The sequence below is a fragment of the Pteropus vampyrus genome, unplaced genomic scaffold (genome assembly GCF_000151845.1).
Source record: "Pteropus vampyrus isolate Shadow unplaced genomic scaffold, Pvam_2.0 Scaffold1, whole genome shotgun sequence".
In the NCBI taxonomy this organism is placed as follows: Eukaryota; Metazoa; Chordata; class Mammalia; order Chiroptera; family Pteropodidae; genus Pteropus; species Pteropus vampyrus.
Genome location: NW_011888782.1, coordinates 33,047,362 through 33,061,792, shown reverse-complemented (window position 1 = coordinate 33,061,792; position 14,431 = coordinate 33,047,362). Strand labels below are relative to the sequence as shown.

The following is a 14,431-nucleotide window of genomic DNA, read 5'->3' as shown; positions in this document are numbered from 1 at the left end:
CTCTAAAAACAAAAACCTTGTGATCACTATGTTATTGAAAATAAATGCACAATGCATTTGATTTGTTTAATCAGTAAGGATATGAAAGCAGTACTATTCTTAGAGAAGCTTTGTGTGGATTCGGGTCTGACAGGCCTGAGTTTCTATACACAGCAGCCACTTGCAATCTTTGTAACCTTGAACTAGTTCCAAAACCAATCTGAACCTCAGTTTCTTCAACTGTAAAATGCAGGTAATCACTGTCTTGCAAGATTGTGGCAGAGATCAAATGAGATCATGTAGGTAAAATACCCAGCCTCACATTGGATGCATAATAAACACTTGATAAATTGAATTGTTATTATTCTTAGACATGAGCCCCCGCCAGGGATCACCAGTGAGTTTATGATGAAGAAGCCGGGGTACAAATGCTGGGGAGGGAAACAGCGTGTCTTTGGGATGGTTTTAGCTCTTGGATTAGGAGTTTTCCATAAGCTCTGGGGATAAAAGGTAAGGAGGATGAATTTTAAAGGAATATGTACTGAATATGTGATTCCTTCAGATGGGGGAATTTAAATGGAGCTAGGGCAAATGGCTTTCACATTGATAGAAATGTGAGGTAACACCTGGTATGAAGTGTCCAGCAGTCAAGGAAAAAGCCTCTACTATGATCAAAAATGTGAAAACCAGATCCTATTTATGGCACTAATCCAGTTCTTTTAGAAGTCTTTATTAATTGAGAGGATAACCATATTAAAATCAATAAAAGCAGAGGTAGAAAACAATAGCTGGATGAATTCATCCTTTGATTTTTAATTTCTTTAACTATTTTATGAAACAATCTCTCTAAGCTTAAGTGTTCAGCAGAATTGCAGTAAATCGAGTCCTTTCTCCCCAGTGAACTTTCAAAGCTTCTCTCCTCCCCCCCAGTAATTCTCAGGGCCATCCTTTTCAGACGTGTGAGGTGGAGATATTACAATACAAGAAGACTTGGCCTTTAAATGTCAATGAAAGTGTAGAGTCTGGTGGTTCCGTCTGTATCTTCCACTAGCATACTGGAGAATTGAGGGGAATCGTCTAATAGTGTGTGAGTGGACAAGGAGGCAGGCTGAAAGGAGCACATCACCTATACCTCTATCTTTTTGTTGTTATGTAACTGGGAGAAGGAAAAGAAAGATTGAGCTGGACTCTGTTATCTACTTACTCTAGATATCACGCTCATGGAGAGGTTTGTGTAGATTATCGCACTGCAAGAGCAGAGAAAAGTCTGCTCAGTTTGCAAGCCTCGCCCCTGGGGTCACGCACCCTTTCTGAGAATCTGTTTCCTTTAAATGAGGCTAATGCAGCACATGAGGCTCAGGCATTTATTATTTATGAGAAGTTCATCATTGGGCCCGTCTGTGGTGTGGAGGAAGGGAGTCACTGCCGCTGAGCCTCTCAGCAAGGCAGACATGCAGCGGGGGCAGCAGTGATAGACCCCGTAGAATGCGGCATTCCATACCATCGCTGTGCTGTGCTGCGCAGTGTGAAGCTTGAGCTGGACTCTGTGCTCATAAATCTTTAGTCGACTAATGAAAAGATATCCCCTGCCTCAGACTCGGAAGTCTCCTATTTGTGCAGATTAACTGGACGATATGTTTTCTGGCTGCCATAGTATTTGTGGAGCACTCCATTCCTGGTGTTCGTCTCTTTTTGTACTTTATGCTTTGACCCTTTATACATTATTTTTCTTCTTAGAAAGCCCCCTAAAAATCTATGTATTTTTTTTTTATTGATTCTTATATCGCTAGCCCTTGTGGTAAAGTTTAGAATCTAGTATATCAAGAAAAAGGTTTTTCATATAGGGACCTTTCTTAAGCGCATCTCAATCAGAGAGAGACCTCCTCCTGTGCTTTTCCACCTTTAGCTTCTTTATGTAGCACCACCCCACTCCCGCCACCCTACTCCCAGCTAGATCTGCCTCTGCCTAGAGACCCTGGTCTGGGCACTGGGTGAGGCGAGGCAAGGAGGGGAGTCCAGCCCAGGAGAGCCCTGGTGTGATGGAGTCTGAAAACACGGTGGAACCCAGACATGTGTCTGCTTCAGGCAGGTTAACATTATGGCATTTCTTCAAACCGTCGCTTTAAAGAATATATATGTTCATGTTTCAGAGAGAATTAAAGAGGTGAAATTGTACCACCACTTTGAAAAATTCCCATTCAGTTTGCCTCCTCTCCCAGGTCTCTCCTCAGCCCTGCAGCCACAGTGACTCCCGTTCTTTCCCCTTCTGCTTCTCAGCCTTTTCCTGCCCTCTCCACCTCTCTCCCTCCCCTCAGCAGAGCAATTAAAGTCTTTCCAAGCTTCTCTGGCCAAACTTGCACACCCCCCACCCTGCTTACTACTGCTTCAGTATGTCAAAAGTCATTAATGCTAAAACTGAATATTTCAGTTGTACTTAGCAAACAAAAGATACCACAGTTACCAGGATTCATTCTGCTTACAGGATAATGAGACCTAAAAATAACTTTTTTTTCTGCTCATATTCAAGATAAAGAGTTTACTATGTGCATTAAAGAGAGCTGTATGTATGTATTTATTTATTTATTTATCTATCTATTTATTTATTTATTTATTTATTTATTTTTATTTATTTATTGCCATTCCATTCATTTTATAAGGAGTCACTGGCCAAAGCCTGCATTAACTGACACCAAATTTGTAGTTTAGCCCAGCAAGGCTTTAACATCTTTCATAGACTGGTCCCTTCAGCCACTGATCTGCTAGCATGCCCCTCAGCATGGCTATCTCTGTGAGCCTACAATCTTGCCAGACCTGGCTATCATGAATCAGGAAGCCAGAGAGGAAGATGAACTGATGATGGCCTCACAGAAAGTTAGAGCCAACCAGCAGGGGATCTGGAGTCTAGTTTGGCCATTGCTCTCTGAAGCCAGAGAGTGTTCCTGAATGTTCCTTGTCACTGTCAAAGTCTAAAAATGGGCACCAGTGTTGAGGGAGTGAGCAGTTCCTAAATGGCTCTTCTTCCAGAAACTTGGCCTTGCTAATAAGCTCCATATGTGTATTTAGACATATGTTTTTAGTCTTTTTTAAAATTTAGTGCTGGTCTCGCCAAATCTGAGAAAAATATCCAGAGTTTTTGATCAAATGATCTTAAGTGGGAATGTTTTCACTGCCTTAGTTTTAGTATGTTTGTTTGTTTTGTTGATTTTTTTTTTTTTTTGGAATTTCTTAAAAATCATAAGTCCATTAAAATGCAAGTACTTTTAGTAAGGTAATGTGCTTGAGGGCCTAAATCTCGCTTTGTAGCTCATAGGAAATATGGTTGAAGATTTCTTAATAGAAATTCTATGAAGACAGAATCTTCTGGACTCTATGTAAATCAAAGCATAAAATCCTCTTAGTTGCTCAGAAAAAATTCAACCTTTTAAAATGACTTAACAAGTCACCAGGCTGTCACCTCTGAAACTCTCAAAGATGGATGGACTATATCCGGAGGAGCCGTTCTTTGGCTGAGCCTCTCAATTGCTGATCCCAGTTCCATCTGGGAATCTGTCCTCTTCTTTTTCTCCTTAGGAGATGGGAGAAAATTACTCTCCTCCTTCGGCATAAACACTCATGTCTTTTTTTTTTCTCTATAAATGATCACTGGTCTTTCTTCTGCTGTTTGCAGTAATGGGGTTTTGACCTAATTGAGCCTTTATTCCTGGCCAGACACGTTCTGGTAGCTAGCATCATCTGAGTGACCTAGCTTTATTAAGTGTAAGCAAGGTTTTTGGTCTTTTGTGTTTGGGCACCTTTAATTGTTGTTTTTGGATGGGGAAGAGTCTGTGCAGTTAAGATCTTATTAAATTGTCCAGAATTTTTTTTTTTTTTGGTATGCGTATTTTACATTGATTTATAAATTTGAAATTCAGTGCTATTTTATGCAGCATCAGTTCCAGTGAGTAACTGGCAAGCTGCCTGCATTACTCTGGTCTCACTTGACAGGGTATAGGTTAATAATTGGGAAAAGAATATGTAAATCACAAATCATATACCCTAAGGTTCAAACCGAGATAAAATAAACAAGCCCTAATTGAACATTCTGACCATTCCTAATAGAAAATGCATGCACAGTCTGTATGTGTTTTAAGACCAAGCTTGCAATAGACCAGACCATCTTAGTTTTGATAGAAATAATATGAGACCCTGATAAAAATCTGGAGTTTACATGGAGTTTAGATGGCTCTTCAAAAAACAAGAGCTCAAAATAATGATTGGCTTTAAAAGAATTTTTACAGAATGATTATTTTATCTATTAGAAGCTCTCTATTGATATTAGTAAAAATACTTCTGTCCAACAGTGGAATTTTAAAATTCATTTAAACATACTTTTCCAAATAAATAAAGTGTTTTATTTTCCTCTTAAGAGTTTTATCCAGATTTTATTTTAAATGAGCCAGTTTTAATGTTAATAGATACACACAGATATGGACATAAATGCTTTGGTAACTGAGAGACATTGGATCCACCTGCCTCTGTAGCTATCCCTACAATGAAGTCTTGCTATCTGAACAAAACTTAAAAGATTCACTTTACCTGGAATTCACTCCCTAAGTCAAAAATCTCATTATGGCAGATTCACATGGTAGGTTGCAGGTACATCCAGGCAAGAAAGTGGAGAATGTGTTGCCTGTGTATCTAAGCTGCTCTCCCAGCAGGCTCGAGTTGTGCATTAGTGCTCTCAACTTACCACGTTATTGAGTGAAAATGTCTTCTAAAAAAAGCAAAAGCCTACAAATAAAATAAGTGAACCCAAGAGGCCTGAGAAACTCATACGTGCAAAGAAAAGTAGGAAGTGACAAAGCATGCTGACAAGAGGTGAGCCAGCATAAACTTGGCCATGTTTATATTCTAAGAACTGTGCATTAATATTTTTAGTGTGTAAGAAAATACAGAAAAACTTCTGAAAGTATTGTCGACTCTAGTTTTTGGTGTTTAAAATATTTTATGTTATAGAAAGTTTCTTTGTGGCTGGTTACATAGGTGTTTCGGTGTTTTGGTGATATTTATGAAAACCGATAGGGTTTTTTGATGGATTGAGAAAGCAGTACTATTTTTTTTCCTCATTTTAAATAATGGAATATAGGTTTTCACTCTCCAAAAATCTGCTGTCTGACATGCTTTTGGCAACAGATTGGATTTGTTTTCTGCTTTTGATTATCTTAGAAATCACTTGAGGATGTCTCATTTTATGATGTTAAATAAAAAAGTTAAGAACATCCTTGGAACTTTCCTTCACTTTCAAATTGTATAGTCACTGTATTTATTTATTCCTAAGTTATTGACATAAGAGCAGACTAGAGATCATTTATAATTTTACTTTTAGTGCCAATTTATACTTAAACCATATAATACTGTGGTCTGAATTTACTCCCTTTGATGTTGATTCTGGATATAACCTAAAATAAGTCACTTTAATTGCTAACTTTATTTATCGTTAGTTAACTGCCACAGCAGATACCTGAACGTAAATATTTAGGGTTTCACAACATTATTTAAAAACCAGAATTATTTGTTTCTCAGGTAGTATCATCCAAGTAGATGGCACAGATTTCTTAATAATGAAATAATAATAATGCCTTTGAACTCATTCTGTAGGCCAAGGACTCTTCTAAGTGCTTACCTGAGTTAATCACTTAACCTTCACCAGAAACTCCTGATGTTGGTACTGTTGTTATCCTCATTTTACATATGAGGAAACTGAAGCACAACATTTTAATCGGATAGCTAGTAAGCAGTGGAGCCAGGATTATGACCTTAGCAGGCTCATACCAGACCCCATGCTCTCAACCACCGTGGGAACTCTCCATTTAGCTCTTTCAGACTTATGGCAATTCACCAAGTTAGGTCTCAGAACTCAGCATTTGTCAATTTCTTTTTGCTAAACTGACATCTTGTAAACTTCAAGTCTGGGTCCTTTGGAGCCGAGTATGCAGAAAAATGACTTTATTGGACGTGGAGATGCCTAGTGTGATATTTAAAAGGTAACTGAAAAAGAAAGAATTGAGTTGATTTTCAACCCATTATTGTTCCGGGGACTGGGAATGAGAATAGAACTTTCTAGTACTGGGTCACTTTTATGGATGGGTGTCCAGTGGGAAACGGTTGTTGGAGGCATTGAGAAACATGTTAATTAAGGATAAGAAACAAAAAAATTACAGTGTCCGGGGTTCCGCCCAGAGAAGTCAGATGTCCATTTGGCTGCCAGGGAGCTCAGTCTCGAGTGATATTTCTCAGCCTTTTGTTCTTTATTGCTTCACTAAGGAGTCTTTCTAGCCAATTTGATCCTGCCCACTACCACTACCAGCCCCCAAAATGAAATTTTAATATGACAGATATACTGTATATCTGTTTAAGTACTGTGTGTTTGTGTGCGCATACATATCTGTGTTTATATATAAAAAAGAGTAAGATTGTTTTCATCTCCCAAAAACCAGTTTTTGTCACCTTGTTGAGAGTGCATAGCACTGACACATGGAATGGTTGAGTGGTTGAATAAACAGTGGGGGCATGGACTTCAGAGAACAGATTTGGGCTAATGGGCTTCAAAGTTAGCAGGGCTCCCGCATGGTAGAGTGGTACCTAAGGGAGGTGGCAAAAAGAGATTTTCTTATGTGTGTGAAGTCAGGGATTCTTCGACCTGGGATCACCATCTCAACCTCTGTGGATGCCACCTAGAAGTGTGATAAACAAATTTTTCTCTCTTTCTCATATTCTTCACTTAATTCTTGTGTTATTCTTCCCTCTATTAGCTTTAAGCATGGTTACCATGTAATCTGAAATGCTGTTATGTTGTAATGAAATGTATCATTTCAGGGTGTGTGGTTTGAATTCTTTTAGTTTTATTTAGAGACCAGGTTCCCAAGAAGCTTGCTTTAAATTCTGTTTAATTAAATGAGTTCAGAGAAATGGCTACTACTCCAATTTTCAAGAAATGGGTAACAAAAGTGTTTTAACTAAAAACCGTTGTGTGCTCGCTTGAGATCTCCTTATCCCCAAATAACAAACCTCAGAAAGAACCAAGTAGCAATTGGTGTTCCAGATAAAAAGCAAATGGATTGCCCCTGGTCTTCCCAAGTCCAGCTCATTTTCTTTTACCTGGTGCCTTAGACCACCCTATCGCCTCATGGTGTCTAGGAGGAAATAACTGTAATGTTGAGCAGACATCTTGCTAACCTTTTCTCATTCAAATCTCTCTCCCCGTGATTTCACTGCCACAGTGACTTTATTCTGAACTCTGTAACCCAGTGCTTTCCTCTAAGGTCCTAATTAACTTAAATAACCTCACCTAATCACTTACTAGAAGGCATGATAAGGAAAACAAGGCCTCCCAATATATATATATATTTTTTCCTGCACATACAAGCAATGGTTATTTAACTGGTTAAAAGACAGGAGGCATTTCCAGAACAAAAAGAATGGTGAAGAAAGCTTCTGTCAAGATATAGAAAAGGCAATCCACCATATTATTATTGGATTTAAAAGTTCTAGAAGACTAACCAGAGAAGGTAATCCCAGAAGTCAGAGAACTTGTTGGGAGAAGATAATCTTATACTTGTGGCAGCAGATGTCAAGCCTAGGTGTATGTATTACCTGGAGGCGTTTCAAGTTTTCCATTCTCAACTCCCACCCCAGAGAGATTCTGACTCAGTGGATCAGGTGTGGGGTCTTGAGCACTGGTGGTTTTTAGAAGCTCCTCCGGAGGATTCTGATATGTATCCAAAGTTGAGAAGTACTGCTTTAGACTACAAAGTGCTTTTACATATATTATCCCGAGTTTTGTATATATAAAAAGAGGAAAAGAGGAGACATTTGTAATGTCCTATTGACTATATAAGGAAACAGGAAGGGACAAGAGTAGTAATTGTGAAAATGAAAGGATTGCAGAAAAATGAGTTTTCAAAAGTTGAAGGAAAATAACTGACCTCTGCAGGGCTAAAACTCGGGATGATATAAATCCATGGAGTGTGGAACATTAAGGAGCATGTTGTATGTCCATATTTCCTGCTGTGTGTGGAGTATTCTTGACATAACAACAAAATTCCCTACCAAGAGAAGTCTGAAAACTGTCAACTAATATTTGGTGCCTATTATTTCCTAAAACTTTGTTGAGTCCACTCTGTAAATGAGAAATATTGGCTAAGAGGAGAAAACATTTGTTAGTCAAAAAGTCTGTTAGAAAACATGTTAATATTTCTCTGTGCATTTTGGAGCTGTGCTCATGTCTACATGTCTAGACAAACAACAAGCCTGGACAGTGATCCTAACAGCTTTCAGAGAGAGTTATAATTGATAATTCTGTAGGTAAAAGTGGCAAGTAACAACCTTGGTTATAACTGAAGGATGAAGAACAGCCAACTCTGGGTTCTTGGATCAATGGGAAATAGAAGTCAAGTCAAAACGAGGCAGAAGAAAAGTAAGTTGTAATCAGAAAATGTCGAGTTTTAAGATTTTACAAGTGAGTGATGACAAAGCTTAGGCCATGATCAAGAGAGTGAGTCGCCACTACTGTCAACAAAGCAGAGGCTAAACAGTCATCTACATGTCATGTCAGCTATTAAGATGGAGAGGAGCAGCACTTCAAGTCAAGACAATCTTCCAGGCCCTAAGTATTTAAGATAAGGAATTTCAGTTAATTACCCTCCTTCCCTCTAGTTTCTAACCAATAAAAATGGCTAATCATAACAATAACAATAGTTCAGCACTCACTATGTGTCAGCATTGTTCCAAACACTTTGCATATATTCAAATATTCACAATATTTGAATATTCAAATATTTGAATATTCAAATATTCAAATATTCAAATATTCAATTTCGTGACAGGTGGCATTATCGTCAAAACTGAGACATGGTGTAAGCAACTTGCTTGGTATGGGTTATAAATGCTGGGGAGAAGATGTGGACAGAGTTGGGGTGAGAGAATATTTTATGGAAAGTATGAGCCAAAGAAAGTAAAGAGAGTGTAGGAAGAAGTCTGCCTGTCAATGTATTTTGCACATCAGCAGGGGCCTGGCAAGAAATGGGTCTGAATTAAAGAGAGTCCTAAAAACCAGTGTTCACAGTTTGAGCCTGGTTTGGAGGGAGGAGACAGGAGGACAATGACATAATCAGAACTATCTTGAGATGATTAAGTTTGGGATATGAAGAAATTGGAGAGGGGCTGGAGCGAAAGGACAAAAGTCAGGGTTCCTTTGGTCCTGATTATATGACAGGTAGTGAATGTATGAACGAGGAAGTGGTAGCTAAAGGTTAGATGAAGAGACAAATTTGATATATGTTGCAAACATCAAATGCAAAGTTTTGGTAACTGTTTGGATGCAGAGGATGCGGGAGAGGGCAGAATTTAAATTGAATCCAAGGTTTCAATCCCAGTGACTGAGTGAACTATTGGCAGAAATTCAGGAGAGACACTTTGTAGGGGTGAGAGGGACAGCTGGACTTTCAAAATGTGTAATTTGTTGTGTGAGGAGGCCATCAAGTGGTTGGCTGCAGAGGAAATTGGAAACAAAATTGGAACTTAGAGTCTGGGCTAAAGATGAAGCTTTTGGCATCATTTGCATGGTGGTGATATGGTTAACTTGGGGCAGGGAAGGGGGGTATGAAATCTCTGAAGGTAGGAAAAGGCAGAATAGAGATCCTTGAAAGACATCTAAATTTGGACACAATAAGGAGGAAGAGGAGACAGAAGGAGAGTGTAACAAAAGGTTAGGAACACTTCAAATTATGCCTCACAGATCACAAGGAAATGGAAGGTTCCAGAAAAGAGCCTATTTAGTAAACCCTCAGAGAAGCCAGGAAGAATAAAGCCATTTGGAGTAGTTGGTTTGAAGGTTATAAGGATCAAAAGTAGCAATAGAAAGATAGCAGGTGGCCTTGGATGGGAAGGAGGGAGTAAATCATTGCAGACTTAGCAGCAGGAATGGCCTATGCTTTCAAGAATTTGACAGTGAGGAAGAAAGAGAGGACAGCCCCTCAAAGGGGTAAGACATGTAAAGGAAAGTGCTTTGTTTTGTTAAGATAAAGGGTACCACTTAAATCTATTTTAGGCAGAGATTAAGGAGCCATAGAGAGGGATGAGTGCAGTAGCAACAGAAATACTCTCCCTAGCAGAAATCGCAGCAGGAAGAGATACTAAACTGTTTTCTAACCTTATCATAAAATGGACCAGAAATCAAAGCTGCCATCCCTAACAACTCCCATGCAGCCTTTCACTTAGAGAATAAAGGAAGGACCAGTGGAGCGGGATTATTTTGTTACCATTTGCAGGTTGTATAACTCGTAAATATTCTACTTGCAGGAGAAGGGAGGACATTTTAATCCTATTTTTCAAAAAAAGATATTTAAATACAGCAAAGGACCAATGTTATTTCACTCTGTATGAGGCAAAAGGAAATAAGTAGAAAGGCAAAAATATTGATAGTGGTTAAAGAGTAATGGCTGGTTTAGATGGCTGTAGGCATAGGCAGGACAACTGCTATAAACCAGCAAAAATCTGCTCCATTGTCCCTACCTTTCCCGGGCGGTACTGGGCAGAGGACGTCAGAAAGGAAAAGGGGAAATGAAAAAAGAGAGCAGAGATGAAGAGAGACTCTGTGTTCCTAGGGAATGTGCACACCCTCCCTCTTCTGTGGGATGGGCTGGGTACCATGTATGTCTCTGTATGTTCAGAAAAGATCTCTGGGGCTCCATCACTGTCACATTGCTGCACAATCCTCAGACACAGAGAAAAGCATTGGAGGTCGTTAGCACATCTCTGTCTGGACATGAAACTGGGCTCAGCAGCAACAAGAGAATTCCGGAGGGGATTTGTCTCTCCTCCATGCTTGGATAATGGCTCTTCCCTGGTACCCAGGGAAGAATAAGTTCAGTGCATGCCTCACAGTGTATTGTACACTCAGTCCTGAATAGCTGGGCTGCTAATATAATTTAAAGAGAGACCTGGCTGTTCACCATCTATATATAATATATTCATGATAAATCTCTCAATGAGGAGATATAAAGATTTCCTGTTTCTGTACAGCCAGAGGAAGTAGAGCATTAGGCAAGTATCCAGTGAGTCTCATTAACAGAGACAGTGCATATGGAAAATCCAGGGGGACTTGCTCCACATTTCTAGTAATAGCAACAATTTTTTTACCTGAAATATGCTAGTAATTTTCTCGCTTGCAAAATTGCCTTTGCCTAATGATTAGTAAATATATTTTTTCTTAATAGTTACTGAATATTCTCCATGTTCTAGAGACTACATAAAAATAAAGCGTTATCACCTTTTTTCCCTTTTTCACTTTATTTTTGAGAAGATGAACTAGTAAAGCCATCCCAGAATGATTTATTTTCAAGAAAATGGAAATAATAAACCATAAAATGGCGTTTTATGAAGTTCTATATTATGTATGAAATGACTAAGATTTAGTAAAATGGATAACTGGTGACAATTATTATAAATTAAAAATTTTAATTCTAGTACGGGTTGTAATGATTAGGAACAAAGTTAGTAGTATCAGAACAAAGGTGTTTTCCCCCTTGATTTTGCTTGCAAAGCAGAGCCAGCTGCGCGAGTCCCCAGTCTCAGAGCAAGTCACAGAGCTAACTAAATAACAATGGCTGACTCTAAGTGGAAACCAATGACAAAATGAAAAGTATTCATTAAAGATTATTTTCATCTTAGAAATATTTTCTTACTATAGTTAGAAATGTATCTATCATGATCACTCATACTTTATAATAATTGAAGATCATCTCAGTGTCTAGAAGGATACCTATCCACCTGTTCTTTAAGGCAGAGGAAGGGACATCCATTTGATCATTTAATAGCAGATTCAGCTCAGTAATAGAGGAGTTGAAAAAGAGGCCATATTACTAACCTGCGTTGAACACTTTAAGATGTTTATCTGATCTGTCAGTCATTCCTACTGATTCATTTTTTACATTAGTAAAATAGTATTTACAGAAGCATTAAAAGCAGTCAGTTTTTTTTTTTTTTTTAATTCTACCTTTCCTAGAATTTGGATGCCTGGGACAAACACAGTTTTCATGCCCTTTGTTTCAGTGACTGCATGAATAAAGTGGACATGCATCCATTAAGCATCCTTCTGTGAGGGACACTCAAGCAACCTCCAGTTTGTCTCTGTTAAGAATATTCTTCCGCAAGCATCTTTGCTTTTCAAAAATTAATTTATTCCCTCAGAATAGCTTTATTGGAATAAATTACTAGATCAACTAGTATGACTATTTTAAAGCTCCTCTTTCAAAACATATTTCTAAATCGCTTTCCAAAAGGGTATTTATTAATTTACCTTACACCAGCAATATATAAGAATTAATAGTTTTACTCCAGGGCTTAACAAGCGGCTAATAAGACTACATTGCTTTTATTTGTGCTTTATTTTCAGCAAGCTTGAAAATTTTTGCAAGTACAGTACTCACATTTTTTTTGCATATTTGGTTCTTTTTTTTTTTTTTCTTATCAATTTGCTTATTTTTGCCAGCTCCAGTCTCAACTGCTTTCCTCACCTTTATTGCTACAGGCTCCCATGACTCATTCAGCTACTGGGTGGATGAAAAGTCCCCAGTGGGGCCTGACCAAACCCCAGCTATCAAACGCCTCGCCAGGATCTCCTTGGTGAAGAAGCTAATGAAGAAGTGGTCTGTGACTCAGAACCTGACATTTCGAGAACAGCTAGAAGCTGGGATCCGCTACTTCGACCTGCGTGTGTCCTCCAAGCCGGGGGATGCCGACCAGGAAATCTACTTCATTCATGGGCTTTTTGGCATCAAAGTCTGGGATGGGCTGATGGAGATTGACTCATTTCTTACGCAGCACCCGCAAGAGATTGTCTTCTTGGATTTCAACCACTTCTACGCCATGGATGAGGCCCATCATAAATGCCTGGTTCTCCGGATCCAGGAGGCCTTTGGAAGCAAGCTGTGCCCGGCCTGCAGTGTGGAGAGTCTGACACTGCGGATCCTGTGGGAGAAGAAGTGCCAGGTAGATGAGCTTCCAAGGGCAAGAAAGGGACTGTTTCTGCCTTTTCTATATCTCCACCTATAAGGCAGCTTACTCCAGAGCTCTTAGGCTAGAAGGCAGAGATCATGTGGAATATTGAACATACGTTCACAGATTCTTGGGCTTTAGGACAGCTCCAGGGGCTCCCCCTGGGCACCCTTGAACTGGGATTAACACCTGCCAAAAATTTAAAACTTCTTTGGCATCTAAATGGACTTCGATTGGCCTGGCCAGAACAAGACCGAGGCAAAGTTGTAAAATTGGACCTGTTGATCATACCATTTTTCTATCTCCTATTGAGTCCATTTTCACTCTCTTAGTTGCCCTTAAGGATAGTCCGTTCATACTGCCTTCAACTTAATGTCCCATAATCCCTGCCAAAGGGATCGATAAGTGAAAGCATTAGTTGGCAAAGGCATGCGAAGCGATAATCTCAGGTGTGTTTACAGTTTAAAAGGCCATCTTCACAGAATTTGGGTCATAGTGGGAGAGAGAGTTAAGAAAGGATGAGCCCATGGGAGGGATCCAGGCTGGGAGACTATTCTCCAGGTTTCTTATGCTGAGAAGGGACTCCAAACCTAGACCTATGAGAGACGTACTCAAGAAAAAGAATGGGGGCCTCAGATATATTCTGCTCTGAAAGCAAAGGATAATACATAGTGCGAGAGGAGAGCTCCAGGAAAAGTCAGCCTCCACTTTAGACTCTCTTTAAAAAAGAAAAAAAGTAAGTACCTTTCATTCATAGTTGCTCACTTATTTATAGATGCATTAACCAAAGCATCTTAAAGAGGCAGTCGTTTTGAACTTAGAGGAGAGCTTTTAATTAACAGTCAATTAAAGATTATTAACTTGCAAATATTTATTGAACAGCAAGTCTATGCTAAGCACCATTCTAAACACTTGAGATAGATTAGCATATAAGACCAAAATCCTTGCCCTCATGGAGCTTTCATTCAAGTGGAGGGAGATAAAGCATAAAAAATAAACATAAAAAAAAATACATTATATATAGTGCCAGAAAGTGATAAGAGCCATGGGAAAAGAAAGTCAAGCATGGTAAAAGGGAGCCAGGATTCTGTGGGATGGAGGATGGGTCGCAATTTTAAATAGGTTGATCATGACAGCCTTCATTGAAAGATGACATTTGAGGGAGCTAGTCACATGGATATTGGCGAAAACTCTTCCCCAGCAGAGGAACGAGCCAGTGCAGGGCCCACAGCAGGAGTGCACCTGACATCTTTGAGGAAGAGCAGGGGGTCCTGAGGCTGGAGAGCAGAGCGGCTCAGAGAGGGAATGGGTGATTCTGTAGGCCCCGAGGGCCTGTAAGGACCTGGCTTGTACACAGAGTGAGGAGGGAGCTGAGCATAAGGGGCTGGGACTGACAAGTTTTAATGGAATTCCTCTG

General features: G+C 39.4%; 1 protein-coding gene and 1 long non-coding RNA gene across 5 annotated transcripts in view; one reads left to right on the top strand and one right to left on the bottom strand.

Annotated features, from left to right (window-relative positions):
• PLCXD2 (phosphatidylinositol specific phospholipase C X domain containing 2) overlaps positions 1–14,431 on the top strand; it is a 46,434-nt gene that overhangs the window by 16,261 nt on the left and 15,742 nt on the right. For all 3 annotated transcript variants that reach the window (XR_897137.2, XM_011381187.2, XM_023526256.1), the window contains one exon: positions 12,548–13,008. Coding sequence is in view for 2 of the 3 variants with exons in the window: in XM_011381187.2 (XP_011379489.1) it covers positions 12,548–13,008 (461 nt within the window). In the remaining variant the exon portion in view is untranslated. The remainder of the gene's footprint in view (positions 1–12,547; positions 13,009–14,431) is intronic.
• LOC111734104 overlaps positions 12,831–14,431 on the bottom strand; it is a 43,851-nt gene continuing 42,250 nt past the window's right edge. For both annotated transcript variants that reach the window (XR_002778312.1, XR_002778321.1), the window contains one exon: positions 12,831–12,987. This is a non-coding gene — a long non-coding RNA (uncharacterized LOC111734104). The remainder of the gene's footprint in view (positions 12,988–14,431) is intronic.